At 52.8% G+C, this 24,184-nt stretch overlaps 1 protein-coding gene and 1 long non-coding RNA gene across 2 annotated transcripts; both read right to left on the reverse strand.

Moving 5' to 3' along the window:
* Nucleotides 1-16,535: 16,535 nt before the first annotated feature.
* On the reverse strand, nucleotides 16,536-17,198 carry PRR18 (proline rich 18). The gene is made up of 3 exons (XM_038525489.1): nucleotides 17,063-17,198; nucleotides 16,878-16,996; nucleotides 16,536-16,745 (listed from the first exon to the last, which is right to left on the reverse strand). The coding sequence occupies exons 1-3, from the start codon at nucleotides 17,196-17,198 to the stop codon at nucleotides 16,536-16,538; spliced, it is 465 nt and encodes a 154-aa protein (XP_038381417.1).
* Nucleotides 17,199-18,127: 929 nt separating this feature from the next.
* On the reverse strand, nucleotides 18,128-23,591 carry LOC111095958. The gene is made up of 2 exons (XR_005353792.1): nucleotides 22,446-23,591; nucleotides 18,128-20,745 (listed from the first exon to the last, which is right to left on the reverse strand). It is a non-coding gene; the product is annotated as an uncharacterized LOC111095958 (long non-coding RNA).
* Between the last annotated feature and the right edge of the window lie 593 nt (nucleotides 23,592-24,184).

Raw genomic sequence — 24,184 nt, forward strand, 5'->3', positions numbered from 1 at the left:
AATTAGTTCTGTGAGAGATCAAGGGCCTTAAGTCAGCAAGCAAGGAGCCTGTTACCTTGTAGCACGGTAATGCTTCAGACCAACTGGGCTGCAACAAATCCCCGCTGTTGGTTTCATCATTCCATAACCACAGAATCAGGGGCAAAGATCTGTCTTCTGTAGCCACTTCCTGTTGATCAGGGAAGATGTGAGGATTTTGGAGTGGAAGAGTTTTGCAGAGTGAGAGAATCTCGTTTCCAGCCTTTGCACCATGGGCAACCGTGAGGGCCACTCCAAATTCCTGTTCTTGAAGTCCCGAAAGTACCCTGACGTTTCCTGCACCTGCCAGAAAGTGACATTCTTTACTAACCAGGTAAGGCTGCTGGGAAGTCTGTAAGCAAGGTATCCAGCCAACACTTCTAAGGATCTCCATTGGCTTCATGCTCGTAAAATCAACCTTAGTTCCTTAAAGCTGTCTGGTCACATCCAGTGGTGATCTGTCGCTAGACGAGATTCTTAGAGAAGCTAGGAGACAATCATAACTGCCGTGAAAGAAAGAATACTCATTGAGAGCTTCTGAATTTTGAAGGGTTCTGGTAGGGATGAAAGTTGAATGTTTCCATTTTTTGACAAAAGAACATCTTGTATTTCTATAAAGTCATAGGTATCGTAAGAGAAAGTTCTCTTAAATCTGGAAAAGCAAACATTAGAGAACCAGTAACGCTTCAAACAAGAGTCATAAAATCTATCATCTTCCTCAATTCATTTGGTCCCATGTTACGAATTCTTGCTCTGTTTGAATGCAGTTGTTCATTAATTCTGGACATTTTTACTCAGCTTATTTTATAATCTTAAAGGTATCAGAATTATATTTGTCAATTTTGTCAATTTTGACAAATTGCATTTGTCAAAAGCTCTTTTCATGAATCTCCTTTAAGACAAAACGCATCTTACAAGAGCATCAGACCACTTACTATAAATAACCAAAGACTCAGAAATAGCCATGGTTAAAGATCTGAGAGCTCATTCTAATGCAGGTGACAAGGAAATCTGATTGGTTCTGTGAAACACAATATTTCAACAATTCAAGTGATGACCTTATACCAGGACATACACTTCCAGAATTTCATGTAATTTCTGAAACAGTTATCATATTTATCCACACAATATAACCCAAGGTTTATCATCACTGGTTTGACAAAGCTTCTCGTGGAATTTAACAACCCAAATAAACAAGTTTAATTAGCCAAAAATATGTCATTTACAGTTTGAATCTTGGGGATTTTATTTAAAAAGGCCTCAGAAAGGAAGTGGGGGGGGATCTGGCTGCCTTTCTTTAAACAAATAAACAAATAATTAATTAAAACAAAATTCAGTTATAAAACACAAGCATAAGTAGGATTACAGATCATCACAAAACTTAAAACTTAATGATTTATTTAACGGTGGCAATAAGAGATTCCAAAGGCAAAAAGTAGGGTTATATCATTGTTAGCAAAACTTAGCATGTAATACTGAGCTGTTTAGCTTTCTTTAGTAACAAAAACCCAATTAAAACAAAATATAGAAACTTTGGTTTCCCAGGCAAAGAAAAGAAAAATCTTTGTTTACAATTTCTTATCAAGTGCGAACCAACAATCCAAGAAAATTTTGTCTTTTTAACAGAGAGAAAAGCAGAATTTCAGTATTATACTAGTGTGCTTTTAAAATCCATTCATTTCAGGGGCGCCTGGGTGGCTCAGTTGGTTAAGCTTCCAACTCTTGGTTTCAGCTCAGGTCCTGATCTCAGGGTCGTCATCTCAGGGTGGTGAGATCCAGCCACTTGTTGGGCTCTGCCTTGAGCGTGGAGCCGTCTCAGGACTCCTTCTCCCTCTGTCCTCCCCCCACAAATTTAACACACCCCACACACACCCCAAGACACATCTGCTCCAATTCTAAGTACAGAGATCATTACTTAAGGCCTTCGTTTCTCCACAAAGCCATCCCTAAGCCCCCAAGAGCCTCCCAAACGAGACACTTGGGTCGGTGTGCCTTCCCACCCCGTCGGACTTAGCAGGTCCAGAAGCTCATCAGCTTCCCCAAAGGTGCCTTTCATTTCCACTCAGCCCAAAAAGTGAAACTGGTGGTTGGTGTTGGTTGGGAATCAGCAGGGAGTTTCCATTGAAATGAAAACAGTCTTGGGGTTGCAGGGTTGGGCCCCCCAGGCTCTCCTCCAAGGCCAGCTCCCTGGAGTGGCTTGTCCCCCATCGCAGTCCCAGTGACCATCCTAGAAGCATGCCGTGGGGCCCCCTGGCTCCCCTGCCCAGGCGTGAGGCTGCCACTCTCCCTGCCGCTCCCCAAGTTTGTTATAGAAACCCATGTTCTGTTGCCCAAGCCTCTGGACAGGTCGCTGCTCAGGAGAGAGTTCTGATTGGAAAGGGATGTGAGCTTGACTCAAGAGGCTGCCACTGGGGAGAAGGCGGACTCTTGTCCAAAGGCCACCTTCCAGTTTTCTGCCCAGCCCCGAGATGTGTCAGGGGTTTAATCCGCTAAGGGGATGCGGTGATTGGTGACATCTCTTGATGACGTGCAGACTAACCATTCCAGCTGCAGAGTTCTCTCGGGGCTCCCAGGTTGTGCAAGATGTCCTAGTTCCTTGGCACCACTCTTAGTTGGCTACTTAATACTTTAGGTAAAGATGAATATAAAAGGTAACTGAAGAGTAAACAGGACAAAGGTTCCATTATGAACTGGATGGTTAATGTCTCTAGGTGATGGATGATCCCACCCCACTTCGAACTCCACCCGACAAGAGGGATGGTCAGAACAAGTGGGTAGAAAACTGGGTGGCCACCGGAGCACGGTTTCACCCGATTCACCTGAACTCTTTGCTTGCTCATCCCACCTGCCTGTAGATCTCTCCACGTGCTGAGAAAATGGAACCCAAGTCCCCTTTTATGGACAAGAATAGCTCCCACTCAGGTGGAATATTGCCCAAGTCAGGGAGAGTGGGAAAGGGAGCTGGGGGTGGAGGGTTGGTTCTGGGAAGGAGGTGATGACACCTGAGCTTTCAGGTGTGACAGTGACTTCTGCTTCTATCAAGCCTGTGTACAAACACCAGCAGGGAGGGCCGTTAGTGGCTGCAAGTCTGGAGTTTGTGCAGGATCCGGTAGCTGGAGATGACAATGACCTGGAGGGAGGGGTGAGGACCCTCAGGTGCGGAGCCAGACACCTGTGCAAGCAGACTCCCAGCATGAGTGCCTGGATCATCATGTTTCCTTTAAAGTCAGCAGACAACACCAACACTCCAAAGTATGAGTTAACTATGAGTAACAGTGTGAATAAATGATTTTGCAAGAGTGATAAAGGCCGAACAGGGGCTTGAGATCTTCACTGGGGGACATCAATAACAGTTCACTGAGTCCTTCCATGACTCGAAGGCCAGGAGGAGCCGAACCGAACTGTTTCATCCTTAGAACTAAGTATCACATCCATGTTCAAGTCCTAGCCTATATTTAATTCCAGGTGCATAAGATATGAAAAGTACTTTTGGGTAAATCTTACTTCTTTGCCTGCTTAAAGAAACCCAGCGAATGGCAGACGAGAGAAAATCGATCTTTTTTTTTTTTTTTTTGAAAATCAATCTTTTTTGACCAAGATTATGGTGATCACAGGGAGCCTACCCTTTTCATTTGCCCTTAGGTGACCTTTTACTTTTTCAATTTTCATTTAAATGTTAAATAATTCTAAATAGTAATTTAAATTTTACTGTTATACAGCCATGAGGTCGTTAAAATGTCACTAGGGATGTAGTGCTTCTAACTATTATGATTTATGAAATTTGTACTTGATTGTAAGCTTCTATAAGATACTAAGTTTTCTGAGAATGGAAAAATAAATGAGTAATGACTTGCAGCCTAATTAGTAGATATAAAAAATAGAACGGACTCTTTTTTTTTAAGTTTTTATTTATTTATTCATGAGAGACAGAGATTGAGAGAGAGGCAGAGACAAGGCAGAGACAGAAGCAGGCTCCATGCAAGGAGCCCGACGTGGGACTCTATCCTGGGCCTTGGGCCGAAGGCGGAGCTAAACCCTTGAGCCACCAGGGCTGCCCCTAGAACAGACTTCTTAAGAATTCAAAAGATGCTGTGGAAGCCATGTGAGAGTTTTCTTATTCATTCATTCATTCATAAGATTTTATTTATTTATTCATGAGAGACATAGAGAGAGAGATAGAGACCAAAGCAGAGGGAGAAGCAGGCTCCCTGCGGGGAGCCCGATGCAAGACTCGATCCCAGGACCTCGGGATCATGCCCTGAGCCGAAGGCAGATGCTCAACCACTGAGCCACCCAGGTGCCCGGTTTTCTTATTTAGTTAACAGTCTCTCATGTGTTGGTTTTAACAGTGGCCTTAAGCTGGAGAGCAGAGGTGGATACCTTGCCCTGGGCTTATTTTTGTGTGTGGTGTTTTGTTATTTTAAGCAATTATTATTTGGCCAAGAAACAGAGAATTCTGAATAAAGGGGATCACTTTTTCACTTTGGGTTCAGGGTGCACGGAAGCGCCCCTTATTAATTCTAAAGGAGCCGGAAGAAGATACTATGGAAGACCCCAGAAAGGGGCTTTAAATACAGCCGGCCGAGGAGAGCTGCCCACCCCGGCCACACACTGCCACGTGTGTGTGATGACCATCTGTTTCCCCCAGCAGGACAATAAAGTTGACATGGGGAAAGAGTCTTAGCGAACCAGAATGTCCCTGGAAAATCCAGAACCCGTGGTTAATGATGAAGGTGTAACTTTGCATTTCCCTCTGTCCAGGAATGAGAGAGATCGTCAAGGGATGATGGGAAGGTGCCTCCAGCCTAGGTGATGCTCCACCTACCTCTGGGTGCAGAGGGGGGCAGGCAGGGCATGCCCATCCTAATACTTTGACCCCAGAGGCTGGAAACACAACCCGGAGGCAGGGTGCTCAAACAGCCTGTTGTCAAGGTGTCTCCTCAAGGAAACAATGGGCGGGTCCACCTTCGGGGCTCCGGCTTGACAACCACCAGCTTGTTTGCCTCCTCCTTGGTGACCGCTGAGGGTGAGGCCCGGGGCCCCTTTATTCACACTGATAAAGTCAACCTCTTTTGCTGGACAGGTGCACAAGGCTTTTGTCTAACATCAGATAAATATTTTCTTAAATAAACTTTAAAAAATAATTTCATTTTTCTTTTTTTTTAAAGATTTTATTTATTTATTCATGAGAGACACACAGAGAGAGAGGCAGAGACACAGGCAGAGAGAGAAGCAGGCTCCGTGCAGGAAGCCCGACGTGGGACTCGATCCCAGGTCCCCAGGATCATGCCCTGGATTGAAGGTGGCACTAAACCACTGAGCCACCCGGGCTGCCCTGTCTTTTTTTTTTTTTTTTTTTTTAATTGCAAGATGCATAGCATAGCATCACAACCAGCAAGGATAATAGCAAACCTAATGCTGACGGGAGAAGATTGAAGGAACCCACTCCAGATCTACCTTGGCTCTGTAGTGAGGCGGGCCACCTTGGGCACTGGGGACAGCAACTCCTTTTTTTTTTTTTTTTTAAGATTTTATTTATTTATTCATGAGACACACACACACACACAGAGAGAGAGAGAGAGAGAGAGAGAGAGAGAAAGGCAGAGATACAGGCAGAGGGAGAAGCAGGCTTCATGCAGGGAGCCTGACGTGGGACTCGATCCAGGGTCTCCAGGATCAGGCCCTGGGCCGAAGACAGCCCCAACCCACTGAGCCACCCAGGCTGCCCGCGACTCCTTTTTCTCTGTGTATCTGGTATCTTGGGTCACGCTGAGCATGTGGAATTTTATAATGAGAAAAAAATCTGATAAAGAAAACTTTAACTTTGCTATGCGATGCCTCAGTTCCACATGGCACAATTTTCTCTTTCGGTCTGTTGAGTATCTGGGATTGCAGAAATTACGGGAGACAGCTTCTGGGTGCTTCCAGCACAACTGGTAAACAAACGTGGGCCATGTCAACACCAGCACTTAAAAACACCTCGTTCATTGTTCAGTGATATCAAAGAGCGGATCTTGGGAATGCAGCCCATGTGAGGTTCCTGAAGGACATCTGGAGGTGTCCTCCTGGCGGCAGGCACCAGCATCCCGGTCCTGGGACGTGCCTGGGAGGGTGTTCTCCAGACCCAGCACCGGGAAGTCTGGGGCTTTGATTTGCTGAACAAGCCAACACCACCAACACGTCAGACCAGAGTCGGTTAGTCACGTTGTGGAAGCTAGAGGAGCTGAAGCAACAAGTCTCACTCTGCCGGTGCTCGTGGAGATAGATGTGAGTGGTTCTATCAGAGCTAAAGACATCGGCGTATCACACGCGGTGGGGGCTCCGAGACAGGCCGCACAGAGTGACTCTGGATGTTTCAAGAAGCCCAGTGGGCGCCAGCACTGCCAGGGATGCCTCTGCTCCACGTCCCGGGAACAGGGGCCAAAATACGTCAAGCGTATATTTGAACAATGATGTGATGATATTGATTTGGGTTTGATTCCCTAAAAACAGGCTCTGAAAGTGTTTCCCACTTTAAGCTCTGGAGCTTGTTCAGACTGTCAGGACAGGGTGGGGGTTAGAGGCGGGGCTGGGCTGCTTCCTGCCACCGGGGGAGAGTGGGGCCTGGGAGGGTGAGCCTCGGGCAACCCACCTGGATGGGCCCTCCGCCTCCCTCCCTGCCCTCCCCTTCCCTAGGGCGACAGAACAGTGTCGGTGTGCCAGCCGCGCCCCAGCCAACGCTGTCCCTTCCATTTACATCTCCCCCATCTGCTACCACCCCCAACCCTCCACCCCTCCAAATGCCCCCATGCATTCCCCTCTCCCCTAAAAAAAAAGAGAATCCCAACAACTTATTCTGGAGCGAATGGGCCTCTCCAGCTGCCTTGCAGGCCTAAGCTTAGAAACATCTACGCCTTAGGGCAAAGTTAGAGTCTCCAGGCCACTGACTAGTAGGTGCCTGATCTGCTGATGATGATGGGGGGTGGGAGGAGGTACAGGGATCAGGGAGTCAGGCCACGTCCAGCCCCCTCGCCATCCCCAACACAGCTGGAAAACAGCCCTATTCCTGTTCCGAAAGCCCAGGGCTCTTTCTTAGCCAGAAGGTCTTCACAGAATTCAAAACTCTCCATACCTACCCCCTCCCCACCCTCCTCCACCCTGTGCCCTGCTCCTCACCGATCTCCCTAACGAGGTGTCTTGGCAATTCTAGAACACGGAGGCAAGTGTGACTAAAATACTGCCCAGGGGGAAACATCACCGATGTGCTCAGCTCAGCCTCGCCTGGACGTCGTCACCTTTTCCCATTCTTCAGGGGTGGGGTCCCTTCATTCTGTGCCGTGTTTATAATATCTTGACCATATTTTTCTTTTTTTAAAGATTTTATTTATTTGAGAGAGAGCAAGCACGAGAAGAGGGAGGGTCAGGGGGAGAAGCGGGACCCCTGCCCCCACCGGCCACTGAGCAGGGAGCCCGATGCGGGACTCGATCCCCGCTCCCTGGGACTAGGACCTGAGCCGAAGGCAGACGCTTCACCGACTGAGCCAGCCAGGTGCCCTTAACCACATTTTTCTAAAATTCTGGCAAATGTTCCACTGTTTATGGGAGAGTGGGTGTAATTTCTTCTAGGAGTCGTTAGGCCCTTCGCACAGGCAGGTGTCCCTAGAAAAGGTGCGCGGGCTTGGACACACTCGGGTGGGGATGGAAAGCAGAGCCCGCAGGCGAGGTCAGGCCAGCGCCGTGGGCCGGACAGTGGGCCGTGCTTCCCCCAAGGACTGGGGACCTGAGCCACCGTCCCGCTGGCTGATTGGGGAAGTGTGGGGCTCACGCTCCAGGGTCTGTGGGTCCAGGGTCTGTGCCCCACGGAGACACACCGGGGACGCCCGTGCCCCCCGCCAGCTGCCACCGCCACCGTGGGCCAGGCTGGCCTCCGCTTGGGCCGCCTCAACCGACCTTGGGCAGCGCCCCCTGCCTCTGACCAGAGAGGCCTCCCCCAGAACCTGCTGGGCCCCAGGCCCGGGCAGCGGGGGGCACCACCGGGAGTGGACGCCTGGGCCCCACGTCTGTCTCTCCGTTCGCATCTGCCAGGTGCTTCGGTTTCATGTCAGTGTCTTCTCGGCGACGGCCTGGGATGAGTTTTTCACGCTTTTGTCACAGGGACCACATGAGCCCGTTCACACCCCTCCTGCGTGTGACAAACTAATAAAACACACGTGGCTTCTGAACTTCCCACATGATCATCTCAGCCTGAAAGGTGCTGGCCCTCTGCTCCCAGCGCTGCAAAGCTACAGTGCAAGACCGGACGCTGCCCCGCCTAAGTCTACAGACCTGTTGCCCCTGCACATGAATGGCGCACAGGACAGGGGAGTGGGGAGGCCACGTGTCCCCTGCAAACCCAGGACCGCGGGCACTAACCACCAGGCGTTGCCTGTGAGTGCTGGCGTCACTTGTACCTGAGTTGTTGGGGACACATCACACAGAGTCTCCCCTTTTATTTACAAAATTGGCCAAGGAGTGTCATCCAAACCGGGGGTGAATGTAAGGCCTCAGAAATGAAGATGAGTCCCCTCACTGATGCGCTGAAAAGGCAAAACAGGGCTGATCCATAGCACAGATCCCCGGGCCACTCAGACCCAGGCCACAGCCAGGCAGGGGAGAGGGGCAAACCTGTGGTCCACGGGGGACATGATGGGCTATGGCGGGACACGATGGGCTATTGTTGATGGCACTGGATACTGTGGGGAATTGGGGGCACTGTGGGACATTGGGGATGCCATGAGACATTGGGGGACACTATGGAACACCTCAGACACTGTGGGACATTGGGGGACACCCCAGATACTGTGGCACATTGGGGAACACCATGGGACATTGGGGGACACCGTGGGATGTACCAGACACCATGGGACATTGGGAGCACTGTGAGACATTGGGGGACACCATAGGACATTGGGGACACCATGGGACATTAGGGGACACTGTGGAACATTGAGGGCACCAGCAGTGGGGCTTATGAGGCAGACAGCTATTCCTCACAGTTCTGGAGGCTGGAAGTCCCCAATCCAGATGCTGGCAGAGTCAGTGTCTGGTGAGAACTCGCTTCCTGACTTGTAGACACAGTCTTCCCTTGTGTCCCTGCATAGGGGAAGAGGTAAGGGGGCTCTCTGGGGTCTCTAAAAGGGCACAAACCTCTTCTAGAAAGACCCCATCCCATGACCTAATCAATTCCCTACAGGTCCGAATACCATTGCATTGGGGGTTAAGTTTTCACATGGGAATTCTGGGGAGACAGACATTCAGCACTCTCTCCACCATTTATCTATCATCTGTGCGTCTACCTATCACCTATCCACAGAGCTGAGCTGTCAGTGTGTCCTCATTCCTGTTCTACTCACTGTTGCTTGTAGGTGTAATGACAGGCTTCTTGGATTTCCTAATATGTCACAGACAAATCAATTCATGAGTATCAGTCTTCACTCATTTCTTCTACAAACTCTTACCCCCTCATCCTTCAACACATGGGAATTTTAATTCTTTCATGGCTCCAGAGTTTTGAATTTTGACACTTGTCATCTATGACGTAAACACAAAGAAATGAAACCTAGGTGCTTCACCAACAGCACGCGGGGAGCATGTGGGGAACGGACAAGGTTTCCTGTTAAACATCCGGCACCATCCAAGGGAAACCATGCAGGATTTCTCAAGGTGACCACTCGTAGGTGCTCAGCACTCCTAGACACACTGTTGGATGTGATCTGAAATGTGTCTTAGAATTGAGTCCCATCATCGCAAGTGCAACTGCTTCACATGATTGCTTCTGTAGCGGCGTGTGTGTGTGCATGTGTCTGGGCACATGTCCATGTGGAACCCAAGCCTCTCCCTGCACACCAGCAGGCTCCCATGGCTGAAGACCTTCACCAGGGACTTCAGGGCAAGAGTTAACCCTGAAACAAACACAAACAAGGAAAAAAAGAGGGGTGGAGGGCAAAGAAAATCTTTAAAATGATAGGTTATAGCCCAGCTGGGCAAATCTCTCCACTTCCACGTCCTTGCGTATAGAAATACAAAAGTGGAATGAGTTATTTTTTTTCAGATTTCAGTAAAAATTTCTTTTCTCACATCTTCCTGCTTCCCAAAGTTGTGTGTGTGTGTGTGTGTGTGTGTGTGTGTGTGTGCATGCTCACCTTGGTAGGAGGGAGCTGATAATCCTATCCTGCTGTCACATATAAATGGATCTTCAAAAGCACCGGAAATCATAGACCATGTTACAGACTGAATGATGTCACCCCAATATTCACATGTTGAAGCCCTAACCTCCAGCATGACTGAAGCTGAAGCTTGGAGCTGAAGCCTGTAGAGAAGTGATCAGGGTGGGTCCTGATGCAGTAGGACTGGTGTCCTTGTAAGAAAGGAAGGGACCCCGGAGCCCTCCCTGCCTGTGCACAGAGGACAGGCCATGTGGGCACACACTGAGGACGCGGCTGTGCACCAGCCCCGAAGGGAGCTGTCACCAGATGCCGAATTTGCTAGTACATTGATTTTGGACTTAGAGCCTCCGGATCTGTGAGAACACAAATATCTGTTGTCTGAGCCCCTTGTCTGTCTACGGCAACCTGAGCTGGCTGACACAGACCCACTGCGGTCCTGAAAAGCAGCTCAGTGGTAAGTGTGGTCCGACCAGTGATTGCTCCTGGCAGACAGTCTCCTAAATGACACCTTTCAACAGGTGGATTCATTCATTCATTCAGTTCTACAGGGAACGGCGCCTACCTAGTTTTGCATCCCAGGTACCCCTTGTCGGGTAGATACAGGGTAGAGATGTGCTGAATGGATGAATGAAGTATTCTGGACCTACTGTAATACTATCCCGCTCAGAAGTAAAATATCCTATAAATATTTATTGGAGTCGGTATGTAAAATCAGGAAATGGTGAGCAATGTACACCACCTGGAGATGGTTTTCATACCTAAGTCAGGAGGTCTGCAGTCCTCGCAGGACACCCCTACGCCTCTGGTAACATCATGGGGTACAGCTGTGGAATGCGATACGTTTTGTAAGCATGTCTCTGGGAAGCATTTGTGATTATGATGACAGAGGTGGGATCAGGGAAGGTCTGGAGCATCAGTCATTGGGGGACGGCAGGGACTCTGGGATAGGAGGTGGGAGCAAGTGGGACGTCCAGCGTGGCCAGCGCCATGGCCCCCATGAACACCCTGAGCCCAGTGGCCTCACTGACCTGTGAGAACTTTCATTATTTCGGTGACCATGTTACACTCTCCATGCCATGACTACCATGCAGCCGGGAAAGCGGTTTGGCCCCTAGAAAAGGAGAATCTGCCATCGACATTCGGGGTCTTCTATGACAAAACCCAATTGTAAGACGCCCAAGGACTTCCCTGTATTTCTGGCTTTAGAACACTGGTTCCCAAACCCAGGTGCGCAGCAGCTCCTGCCGGCCTTTCTCAGATCCCCTGAATTAGGGACTCTAGGTTTGGGGGCTGGATCATCTGTATCTTGAAATGTTCCCCCACTATGTCAGACGTAGCTCCCACGACAAAGACGACAGGCACTAGCAACTGACACAAATGGTAAGAATCAGTGGTTCTCACAGTGCAGCCCTAAGATTTTGAGGGTCCCCAGGCCCTTTTAGGATCTTGGTTTTTATTTCTAATGCAGGAACTGTTGGAAGACATAATCCACATAAACAAAAGTTATCTTGGCCTCCCTCAGTAACTTTTAAGAGTATAAAGGAGGCTTTGAGACCAAAAAGTCCAGGAATTCATATATGATTTTCTAGGGTTTTCAGCCTGTGATCTAAAACTCCTCTCTAAAAATTCTCTACCGTTTTTTTTTTTGCAGGTTCACATATAACCCACATCCACAAGACTGGACAATCCGATGCGGGAGAGGATGCAACTGGATATTTTCCCACTGGCTTTTATCAAGAGCAAATATTGATACGAGGGACATCTGTGCATCATCCAAAAACTGCACTCAAGGATACTGTCCATTGTATTGTATACAAATCTATACATAACACAAAAATAATTTTCTCCAAGAAGAAATTTGTCTCTTAAAATGGGTTAGTGTTCTCGTTATAGGATGTTGAACTTCTTATTTTTAATTTTGTCTTTGCTGTCAGCTCAGAGGGACATTTTACATTCAGGGCATAAATAATAATTTTGAAATAAGAAGGGAAAGCACAATAGACACTTTTATGTTTAAACTCCTCGGGGAAATAAAATTGTAGACCTCACCACAGGTGTGCATGAAACTGTGAGGGGGGACAAAAAACTCAGAATATTGCAGCCAAGGTGGGTCTTGATTTTGCACAGATAAGTGCCAGAGAACAATGTTTTATAATGAGTAGTGAGGGTTTTTTGTTTTTTTTTTTTTGAGGTAGCAATAATTTTACAGCTGACTTTGAGCGGGCGACATGCAGGTGCTGTCCCAAATGCTTGACACACACCTCATCATAATCCTCCCCAGGATCTGCTATATCATCTTATCCTCATTATATGGAAGAGGACATGAAGCAGTTTAATGAGACACGGCTGACACGGGACAGCGTCAGTATGAAAATTCTGTCTTCGACCTGTAGCCACGGTGAGGGACCCTCTCCTGGACCATACTGGACAGGTACTCAGTCTAATTTGGGAATGAGGCTACATCCCGGGCCATGGGAGCAGCAGTCTTTTTTTTTTAATATAAATTTATTTTTATTGGTGTTCAATTTGCCAACATATAGAATAACACCCAGTGCTCATCCCATCAAGTGCCCCCCTCAGTGCCTGTCACCCAGTCACCCCCACCCCCCGTCCACCTCCCCTTCCACCACCACTTTCCCAGAGTTAGGAGTCTCTCATGTTCTGTCTCCCTTTCTGATATTTCCCACTCATTTTCTCTCCTTTCCCCTTTATTACCTTTCACTATTTTTTATATTCCCCGAATGAATGAGACCATATAATGTTTGTCCTTCTCCGATTGACTTACTTCACTCAGCATAATACCCTCCAGTTCCATCCACGTGCAAGCAAATGGTGGGTATTTGCCGTTTCTAATGGCTGAGGAATATTCCATTGTATACATAGACCACAGCTTCTTTATCCATTCATCTGGGAGCAGCAATCTTAACCAGACAAGGTGACAATGATCTGAACTGGGCCACCCCAACCTCCCCACAGGTTACAAAGGCATGTGCGTGCATTACTGGCAATTGCTCTTCTTGCTTATTCTGCAGAGACATCGTTCAGGACTAACCTTGGCTGAAATTTCCAAGCTAAAAAATACAGGTACGAACATACAGTTTCAGAGTAAGTTAAATATAAGCAGATCCCACAGATTATCCAACCAGTGGAATTGGGTACTTTCTAGGGGAACCACAAAACTAAAAGTTTTGATTTTTGCCATCTCCTTTTTCCAGAAATAAAGATCAATGTAAAAATCTATCTTGAAGAGCTAGGGTATTCCCTACGTGTATGGACTTAGGTCATATATGCTCGGTCTCCCCCACAACACAGAAGGCTTAGCCTCCGGGCAGAGTGGTGATGGGGGAATTTGCTAATAATACCACAACTTCTACAGGGAACACGTTCCCAACTGTCTTACTTCCACGGATAGATAACTTTTAGTACTTTTTTCTCTGTGTCCCCAAATATTCTAAAGACAAACCACATTTATTAGGTGATATCACCCTTTTTAGAAATCAAATAGTCCTTGCTGTTATTCAAACTGACACTTCAACTTCTGATTCGTGTGACCTACCAGTCTGAAATTACTTCCAGCAAATAAGAAGTGGTCCAGCGGGCGTGCATAGGGGTTCTCAGTCTGGGGCCCGTGGGCCTCCTTACGTACACGCAGATTTTTGTTGTCATGTGGTACGTCTTGGGAACATATTTGGAATAGAGCTTGCACGAGGCTTGTGACCCAAAGCAAGGTTAGGAATCACTGCCAAGCAGCTTTATTACAGTAATATTTGACCATCATTAGAATTCTTAAAATCTCGGTCATTGCTGGTAGGACTATAGCCAATGAACCTCCGCCAAGCCCTGGATCCAGGCCCTTGGGTGGGGCAGTCACACAGGGGACCACGTCACTCCAACTCCAAAAACCTCAGGAATCTTTCCCGAGCAGTTTTAAAAATCTCCCTCCAAAAGAAAACAAGAGGCATTGAATTTTTCTCTTTTATTTCAACATGAAGAAACTGCAGCGCAATGACTCAGAGAAAACTCTCAAAACGTCAGCAACAACACGAAGAGACCTCGTGTGTCGTGTGTAGAACCTTTTTGTTTTTATTGAGGGTCATCCACCCGAGCAACATAAACATTCCACTCATCTGCTTTGACAGTGAGGAACAAGGCACCAAAAACTCCTGTTCGACAAATGCCATCGGAGAAAAAAGAGCTCAGTGTCCCAGGGAACCCAGTTAAGACAGATGGGGACGGTGAGAAGGAGACCAAGAAGTGACAAGGACACACAGACCCACACACTGTGACAGCAACGGGACCAGAGACACACACACACACACACACACACACACACACACGCACACGGGCAGGCACGGAAAGAGGTCTGGAAAAGTCGATTACTTTAGGACAGTCTTTACAATGTTACTGGAAGGAGCAGAGGCTCGGTGCCTCTCGGTGGCCGCTGGTCGCCGCTCTGAGCGCATGGAGCGTGTTACCGCCCTGCCCGGCTGAGCTCACGGTCCGCTCGGAGCCAGGCCCGTCCAGAACCAGCGCTCTGCTCTGCCTCCCGCCAAGCATCCACGCAGACTCGCTTCCACGTCACCTGTCACCTCTGTCACCTCGCAAGATTGCACCTGCGCTGGGCCGCCTGCTATCAATACATCCCTCTAACATAAAGGACACCCGAGCTCTTCTTTGCATTCGAACAGGAGTCAAGAAAACACAAGCTATTCAGTGGGTAGGGGTTTTGTTTTGGCAACTCATCTGGTGGCTGACCTAGCTCCTGCTGAATTAAATGCTCCACGTTGTCTAGATTTGTGCTGAGACAGAGAGAGACAGAGAGAGAGAGAGAGAGAGAGAGGAACTAGAGCAAAGAGCACAAGGAAAATATAAAATCGGTTTTTTAAAAATGTAAGGCTTCAAAGTAAAATGTAATTAAGACCTACCACGGGAAAGTCCAACAAGATGAACATTCAGCTACTTACTGACTTTTACAAAGTAAAAGTTGAGGGAATACATTACTCTTCTATGACCGCCTTATCTGATGATGACCTTTTTTTTTTCCTTCTCAACCCTAGAGTTAAATATAATCAGATGCATGCAGGAAATATCAAGAGATCAGCCTGGAGTTAGCAGGAAAGGTATGGCTGGCTCCTAGAAGGCCGAGGAGTTTTTACCCTCTATTCAAATAACGAGTAGAAATTTTGTTTTTTAAAATCACTATACACAACTGAGAGAAGCCACCATGTTACTGATTTTTACACAGTGATCAAAAATGCTGAAAACATACACAGCTACCCCACACCCACGCAGCAATTCCCACCTCCTCCCTTGCTCCTCTGGCCGGGAACATTTTGTTCTACATCTGCATACAGCTTTTTGCATTTTCCCCAAGTCCCTGTGGTTAGCCATTCTTTCTGGAGCACAGAAGTTACTCTGTGAGCAGCGCTTCAAATAAAAACAATGAATTTTAGCAGAAGCTGCTCCTTGCTCCTGCTCACGTCTTGGCCCAGCCTCTAGAAACGATTCCTGCAGCGGTGCTCCACGGAGACACACGTGTGTCCATGTGTGTGTGGGCGTGTGTGACAGCACTGAGTGTGAGGCTGCGGGAGTGTGCCAGGGTGTGAGTGCGCGCCATCAGTGAGAGTGTGAGCCAGAGTGGAACCGCTCCTGAGTGAGCCTGCCTGTGGCTGCGTGGGCAGGTGTGCGCAGGCTTGCACGGGGCAGAGGCCCGGACGAGTCCTCCGTGGGGACAGAGCCCCTGCCATTCCAGTCTCACTCACCAGGCGGGCGGAGTGACAACAGCTGGAGGTCCTACGCTTCCCATTTGGAGTTGGAGAGTCAGGTTCACTTGAATCTCCAAGCTTTCCAGTCTCCCGACAGGTGTTCCATTTCGGAGAAACGAAATCATAAATGCAGCGCCGGGTCCAGTTCTGCAGCAGACAAGCCACCCGGTGGCTGCCCTCCTGGCGGCGGCCACCTGCTGCTCAGACCAGGGCACCCGGTGCCCAGCGCGCTCCCACCGTGACACGGACCACGGCCGAGCCAGAGGGTGTCTGGGACCTCCCGGAGCCTCCGGGGGGCGGGGGGGGCTTCCTCCTCGACAGCTGAGCCCTTAGGCCTCCCGGGTCCCGGGGCGCGAACAGGAGGCAAAGTCGGTGGGGGAGCCCCCCAGGGGTGGGGGAGGGAGAGGGGTGCTGTCTGCGGGTGGGGGTGCAGGGGCCCCAGCAGCCTGGGTCGCACGCGGGCCCCGCAGGCTCCCGGAGCGCGGGAGGTGGGGCGGGAGGGGGGGTGTGCGCCGGGCCTGACCCCGCCCCCCCGGGCTCACAGCGGCCTGCGGGGCCCGTGCGGGGCTCACAGCGTGCTCAGGTGCGGCAGCGCGTCCAGGGGCCCCGCGCGGTCGCGCGCCCGGGCGGCCGCCTCCACGCCGCGCAGCCACTCGGTGCACCTGCGGACCAGGCCGTCGTCCCGCGGCGGGGCCTCCTCGTCCTCGTACTCCACGTCGTCGTACCTGTGCCGCTCGTTGAGCAGCGACACGGGCAGCGCGGCGCGCGGCGGCGGGGCCTGCGGGCGGCGGGGGCGGGGGCGGGCGCCGGGTTGGGGGCCGGGTTGGGGGCCGGGGGGCGCGCGGGGCCGGGGGCCGGGGCCGGGGGCGGGGGCCGCGGGCGCGGGCGCGGGCGCGGGCGAGGGCGAGGGCGAGGGCCGCGGGCGGGCGGGCGGCGCCAGCAGCGGCTTCTGCAGGTGGCGCCCCTGGAGCAGCAGGACGGCCTCGGGGGTCAGGCTCAGCGGGAAGCGCAGGGCGGCGGGCGCGGGGGCTCCGGCGGGGCCGGGGGGCGCGCGGCGGGCGGGCGGCCGCCCCGGGCTGCTGGAGGGCCAGGAGCCGGACCGGGGCGCCTCGGGGGGCCTCCTCCGGGCGGCGGGCAAGGGCGCGGGCAAGGGCGGGGCGCGGGGCGGCCTCCGCGACGGGGGGCGCGCGGCGGGGGCCGCGGGGGCGGGCGGCACGGGCGGGAGAGGCATGGGGCGGCCCGCGGGCTCACGGCGCGCTGGAAGGACTCGGGCGGCGGCCGGTCGGCGCCCCCCGCCCCGCCCCGCCCCGCCCCGGCCCGGCCCGGCCCGGCCCCCGCCCCGCCCCCGCCCGCAGCCCGGGAGGAGGAGCGCGCGGCCGCGGGTGTCCGAGCGGGTGTCGCGGCGGGTGTCCCGCGGCTGTTGCTGCGGCCACACCCGGAGCCCGACCGCAAGGGGCGGGGCGGGGCGGGGCGGGGCGGCCGCGGACTCTGCCCGCCGCCCGCCTCCGGGCCGGTTTTCATCCAGGGGGGCGGGGAGAGGCCCGGGAGGGCCGGGGGTGTCCTGAGCCCCAGGCGGGTCCTCGCCCGTGGGAGGGAAAGTCCTTGACAGCCGCCCGGTGCCCTCAGGACGGTGGGAAGCCCGGGCGGAGGGCCGGGGCCCGGGGGCTGGGGACTGGTCTGGGGACCGGCCCGGTGTCAGGGGCAGCGCTGGGGACCCTGGTCATCCGCTGTTTGTCATGTTAACCCCACCACGGAGAGAGTCATCTGAAATTAAAGACCTAGTTTTATGACTAGGCAAAAAAAATTGTCCAGTTTCAACTATATCATGATAAGGACAAGAAATAGGACACACTGAGTTCTTTTCATGGGTGATCACTGAGAGCAAAGCAGTGTATTTACTGCTCTAACGACGGGTTCAGAAAGAATGAGGCATCTTCACTGTCAACTTCTATTCCAGTTGTAGAGACGCAAAAACATTCCTGTGCTACGCAGGTGAGTAACTGAAGGGTTACACAGCAGTGCATCAAGTCAGTTTCCCGTGCCTGGTGGCTCAGCCTTTGGCTCAGGTCGTGATCCCAGGGTCCTGGGATCGAGTTCAGCATCAGGCTCCCAGCAGGGAACCTGCTTCTCCCTCTGCCGGTGTCTCTGCCTCTATGTCTCATGAATGAATAAATAAAATCTTTTTTTTTTTTTTTTTTTAGTTTCATAAAGGAAGCTCCTGCATTACTTGAGAATTATCAAATTGTTTAGATCCCCAAGAAATAGTTTCCCATAACACATACTTTTCAGGCCTAACCCAGAACATGACCAGGTTGTACTGGTTATGGTCCCCAGTTAGCTGAAGCATCCATCCACGTGTGGGTGAACTCCAATGCGCCCTGTGCCAACAGCACCCGTCCCCCCCGCCCCCAGCTGCGGCACCTCCCAGTGTGAGGAGGGCGCAGGCCACGCTCCCCTCCTGCTCCCACATATTCCAGTGGAGGTGGTTGCTGGCTCAGGGTACCAGGGGAGATCAGAACTTGATAGGTGGCCAGAAGCATGTCTCACCACAGCTGGGGGCAGAGGCAGGATTAGGTCCCATAATTTCCACCAGCACCGAAACCCACCCCACATCTACATACACATTCTCCATAAAATGTGCAAACACACTTCAAGACAAGTGTCCCAGCGGTCACTCTCTCACTCTTCCCTTCCCTTGAGGGCTGCAAAGTGGCCTGTCACTGCCCCCAGCTCAGGTGCAAAGATGTCTGAGACAGTTCAGCTCATAGAATCCCTGCCGTGGGTACTGAAAGCACATGTGCATTTTCAAGTTACTGTGCTTCCGGTGGGTGTGGGGCTGGGTGTGGCAGCGGTGGCAGCAGGTGGGCAGTTTCCTGCTGAGGAGGGCCAGGAGGGGAAGCCAGCACACACACACCTGTCACCCAGCCCTAGAGGTAAACTACTGGGGGAAACTGACCCCAGGGGGATGCCTTGAGACTTGAGTATGTACAGACCCCAGCCATTCAAATGTGCAGTAGTGTCAGCGGTGGGGTTCCCTCCCCCTCTGAGCTCCTAGGGTGCTGCATAAGGTCAGTGGGAGGCGGGGATGGGCTGGCTAGCACACACTGGGTGCAGGGCGCCAGGCACTCTCCTGGCTCCTACCACTGTGTCTGCTCTGCAAGGAAATGGGAGCTGAGCTGGAAAGCAGTCCCAGCGTCACACAGCTCCAGTGGGATGGAGGGGACACTCATTCCCAGGAACAGAATTCCAGCCCATCCCTGAGCACCCCATAGAAGGAGAGAAAGAAAGTCCTGGGTAGGGGGGTGTTTGGCCACGCCCACCACCACACTCATGGACAAAGTGAGAGTCATCCAAGAGATGCACACACCTGACCAGATGGTCACGGTGATTTCTCCGGGTCCCCTGCACATCCTGCCCCAGCCCAGAAGCTTGGAAGCTGGGGAAGCTGTAAGTGTGCCTGACCTTCCAGGAGAAAAGTGAATGCTAAGCACCTGCCGTCTCCTTACCTGCCCAGGTGGGAAGGGCCCTCCTCTGCTGTCTTTCCCAGAGGCCCAATAAGCACCCCTGCTGGGGGTGAGAACTTCGCATACCTCCCGGTGGGCTGCACTCCCAGAAGCAGTGGAGGAGATGACATTCCTGAGGGCACAGGGCTCTTCAGGAGCATCCACAGGACAGCATCGCTGCTCCCCACCAGCTGCCTCCTCTACTTGAACCATTCAGCCTTGGGAAGTGGAGGCTACACAGGGTGGCAGCGCCTGGCTGGGCACGTGAGTAGCGGCCTGTGTCGCCCTCACTGTCATACATTCTATCTGCTTGACTCGAAAGCTGGCGACAGTTACCAGTAAGGAAACCACACTGGGACAGGCAGCAAATGTAGGTCTGGAATAGCAGATGCGACAGTAAAGCGACCACAGTCAAGACATACGGTCAAATCTAACTTGTGATTTGCATAGGATTTTGCATAATGTGCACAGAACACGTGGGGGTGTAACTAGGTATTAAATAGCAAAACTTGAGTACCAGAATCCTGGTGTCAGCTTACCAGTTTCACAACCGTATTTCTGGGATCCGCAGACTGCAAGAGTCTGTGGCTAAAGCACAGGAGTGCCTTCATCTAGACGCTACAAAAGTTACTATTTCAAATTAGCTGACTGATTTGAAAGGTCAATCATGCAAAATCAAATATATGTATTCAGCACTCTCCAGGTGTTGTTGTTTTTTTTTTTTTTTTGTTTTGTTTTTTACCTATGGCATTTAATTTTCCAATGACACTTAGCTGATTTTCCTTTTTAAGAAAAAATCATGGTTGGGGTGCCTGGATGGCTCAGTCGGGAGAATATGCAGCTCTTGATCTGGGACCGTGAGTGTGAGCCCCATGCTGGGTATAGAGATGACTAACAAAAATAAATAAATAAACTGAAAAAATACACCCATTACCTTAACATATTTTCAATGAAAAATAACAACACCTGCTAAAACAAATCAGAGAAGAGGGGCAGACTCTGTGCTAGGTTCTTGAGCGACCACACGTCCGCAGCCTCGTAACCCCGCTGAGTGTTCATGGTGGCAGGAGTGAAAAGTGCAGTGTCTTGGGATTATTACTAACGTAGACGCTGAGAGGGTCTCCCGGACCCCCGGGCACGGTGAGAACTGCTGCAATGCCTGCCGTGTTGCAGGAGGGACCCTATACTCTGGAGGCCTCACCACGAAGGTGGCTGGGAGGGGTGTTCTCCTTTCAAACCAAAATTTAATACTTGGCTCTCTCTTGTGTCGACAGCCTGGAAAAAAGTTTAGAACATGAGATCGTGTGGGAAGATGAGACACAAACTCTTCTATTAAAAATGCTATGCCCCGGGGCAGCCTGGGTGGCTCAGCGTTTAGTGCCGCCTTCCGCCCAGAGCGTAGAGAACCGGGATCAAGTCCCGCGTCGGGCTCCCTGCATGGAGCCTGCTTCTCCCTCTGCCTGTCTCTGCCTCTCTCTTTCTCTCTGTGTTTCTCATGAATAAATAAATAAATAAATATTTAAATGCTATGCCTTAAGTTTATAGTATACCTTTTCCTCGCAAACCTCAGACTTCGGTATGTGAGGTGGACTCAGCATCTCCCACGCGGCAGGGAGCCCACGTGCTAGGGGACACTTGTGGAAGTGAGGCCCAGGGCAGGGTGTCAGGCACCCAAGCTGTCGCCCGGCCCTGACCCCCACCGCCCAGATGTCAGCGGCGCACCCAGCCACCTCACGCGGGCCCGAGGCGGCCTGTGGCAGCCACAGTGAGTTCAGCTGGTGAACCCCCATGCCACCCCGTTCCCTGCAGTGGGGGTACCTGACCCCATGATACACGACACAGATGCTGAGCTCCTCTCCGGCGAGTGGCCGCAGCATGGCTCCCTCACCTTGCAGAAGCATCTTGCCCTCCAGTGAGGTTAGCTGCCCTGGCCTGGGGCCCCTAAGAGCGAGGTGGCCCGTGTGGACGGCATAGGTGGCACAGACACCCCACAGGTGCTTGGGCGGGGAGCCCGTATTCAGTGGAGCCCTGCAAATGCAGCCCCCACTTCACAGCAGCTCTGTGAAAGCAGCGTCATGGGAAATGACCCCCCTGACGTCTCACGGTGGGCTGATATGTCAAGAGGCGACTTAGTGTTTAAAGGCACGAATAGAATGAACTGTGTGCCTTTGCCACGACCTCTGGGGACAGCCTTTTCCCAAGATCCCCAAAGATCCCCCTGGTCACTGTCATTGCCTCCACATGCGCAGTTCTGGATACACCTGCCACTGCCAGACCCAGGAGGCGATCCCGAGGCCCTGTCCCTCCTACCAGCCTCCCACCGGCCTCCAGGGGTGGCTCACAGACCAACACTGGCTCGCACCCCAACTCTGGGGGCACTACCCTGGCTCGCACCCCGACTCTGGGGGCACTACGGGGGGGGGGGGGCGTCAGCACGCCCAAGGTCTCACAGAGCCGTGTGAAGCAGCAGCCGTCCAAACAGATGCCCGGGGCCTCTGCTTGGTCCAGGGACAGTGGCTGGCACCAGGCACACCTCCCTTCACTCCTCCCCCTCCCCCACCTCCCAGAGCAGAGCAGAACCTCATTTTTTACGCTTTTTCTTCAGAGAGAAAGTGGGAGCTTACAGAGGTAAGGACCTCGCCTGAGCGTGATGGTGAGACGGACGTGGAGCACCCCCCCCCCCAAGCTCTATCTGGTGACCACGCTGCCGACAGTCCTGGCCGGGGTGATCAGGACACAGGCGGTGATGTGCACGGTGACAAGACAGGGGGTCGGGTAGGGGCAGACCAGGATGGTCCTGCTAAGGAAGGACCCCCGATGGGCAGGGCCTCTCCCACAGACTCCCTCCTGAGGACATAAGTGGGCAGGAACCAGTGTGACCTGAACTCTCTCATGTGATTGGTGAGACTCCCCCAGAACTTCCACACCCCAGCCAGGGCCTGGCACGTGCCCCTGGCTGACCCATTCCCACTCACCTCCACAGGCTCTGAAGCCCACCATGATGTCCCTCCTGCCCTTGCTGAGGGGGATGGGTAGGGCCAGGCTGCTCCCCTCAAGAGACGAGCTCCCTGCTCATCATCTGTGGGCATAACGGGTTGGGTGAGTGGGAAACCTAACCAGGTGCACACACACCACACCAGGCACAGAACACAAGCTCACCAGTCCTTAGATCTCTCCAAACCGCACCACCCCCCCCCCAACCCAACGCCCCGGCCCGAGAACACTTGCCACTGCTGACACCTGGATTGGGATGGAGGGCCACCTGGGAAGCAGAGAGCCACAGGCAAGGCCTGGCCTGTCTCAGGGCTCCCATGCACCCTCTTCGTGGATGTGACGGCTTTCTCCTCTGTCCCAGGGCTGCACCTCCACCCCCGCAGCAGGCAAACACCTTGACCGAGGCCCTGCTCTCGGCCCGGGATGCCCGGCACTGCTGGAGAGGCAGCGTGCTCCCAGTGAGCTCTGGGCATGCACGGCTCTACTGCGTCCGTCTGTCCCTGCTAAGCTGTCAGGCCGGGTCCCCGGCCAGCTCCTGCTCAGGGCTCGCATGGTGGCGCTGGCCCAGCAGGCCACCAGATGGACCCCGCTCTCCGACCCTGAGAGGACCTCACTGTAGTCCTGCTGACCCCTGTGCAGACAGGATGCGGGATGGGGGTAGGCAAGTAACTACCAGTCCGCTTCAGAAAACAAAGTCTATGGGGAGCAGAGAAAGCGAAGGGACCTCACTCAGGAAGACCCCATGCTCCTTGACCTCAGGGCCAGGCCTGAGGCGTGATAACAAACATGGAACAAAACGAAGGCTGAGGAGGCAGCCAGTCGGGGCCTGGCCTCCAGGTGAAGACAAGCCCCTCACACAGGCCTCGGCCCCACTGCCTGCCACTTGGGACAGGCGTTCGGCCCGCCTGGAGGACACCATCCCCGGCTATGCTCATGTACGCACATCTAAGATAACCTTTGTCAAGCTCCACATGACTTCCAGGTCACGCTGCAGCCTCTCGGCGCGTCCCCTGCACATGGTTTCCCTCGTGGTTAGCCCCATGTCCTCATGGCCTGCTTGGCCTCCCCCTCTCGCCAGCCGCCGCGCACACCGCCTCTGCCTCTGCCTGCAGTGCAGGGAGCTGCCCTCTCCACTCCCCCAGGATACCCCAGGGCTCTGCAGCCACGTCAAGTCGGTCAGGTCGGGGGCGGGGGCAGGTGTGGTGCTGGGACCTCTCACCGACAGCCCCCCCCCCCCCCCCCCCGCCGTGTGGTGTGCCCATCCTTACTCCCACCGCCCTGCAGGGGTTATGGCCTGGGCCTGGCCCTCTAGCACCCCACCCCCACCTTTCCCCAGCTCCTCAGGATGCGGAGATTCTGATGCACCCTGTTTGAGCAACCTCGTCTCCAGGCCGGCCGCTCTGCACGGCCACCAAAGAACGAATTCTCCATTACCTGCCCTGAGCCCACTTCTTTATCAATGCTACGACAGCATGGCCAAGCAGGGGCACCTTCCCTGCACCACGGGGCTGTGGTGGTCCTGTCCCAGCAGAGCACAGTGCTGTTCGCTGCAGATCTGACCCAGGCCAGCCCACGGTGTTGGGGAACCTGAGAGCAGGAGGGGGGCTGGGCTACCTTGCCAGGCACCTCCCTCCCCACCACTCCTCCAGCGCAGGGGTGACACTCACCTACCCTCACCTACCTGACTTGGCCCATCAGGGCCTACCTCTAGAGCCAGTTC

Source organism: Canis lupus, chromosome 1 (assembly GCF_011100685.1).
Source record: "Canis lupus familiaris isolate Mischka breed German Shepherd chromosome 1, alternate assembly UU_Cfam_GSD_1.0, whole genome shotgun sequence".
NCBI classification, from domain to species: domain Eukaryota; kingdom Metazoa; phylum Chordata; class Mammalia; order Carnivora; family Canidae; genus Canis; species Canis lupus.

Coding starts and splice junctions, on each gene's coding strand:
- PRR18 (XM_038525489.1), bottom strand. CDS start 17,198: ATGCCTCTCCCGCCCGTGCCGCCCGCCCCCGCGGCCCCCGCCGCGCGC. Junction 16,997..17,062: donor CCCCGAGGCGCCCCGGTCCG/GCTCCTGGCCCT, acceptor GCCCCGCCGGAG/CCCCCGCGCCCGCCGCCCTG. Junction 16,746..16,877: donor CCGCCCGCCCGCGGCCCTCG/CCCTCGCCCTCG, acceptor CGCCGCCCGCAG/GCCCCGCCGCCGCGCGCCGC.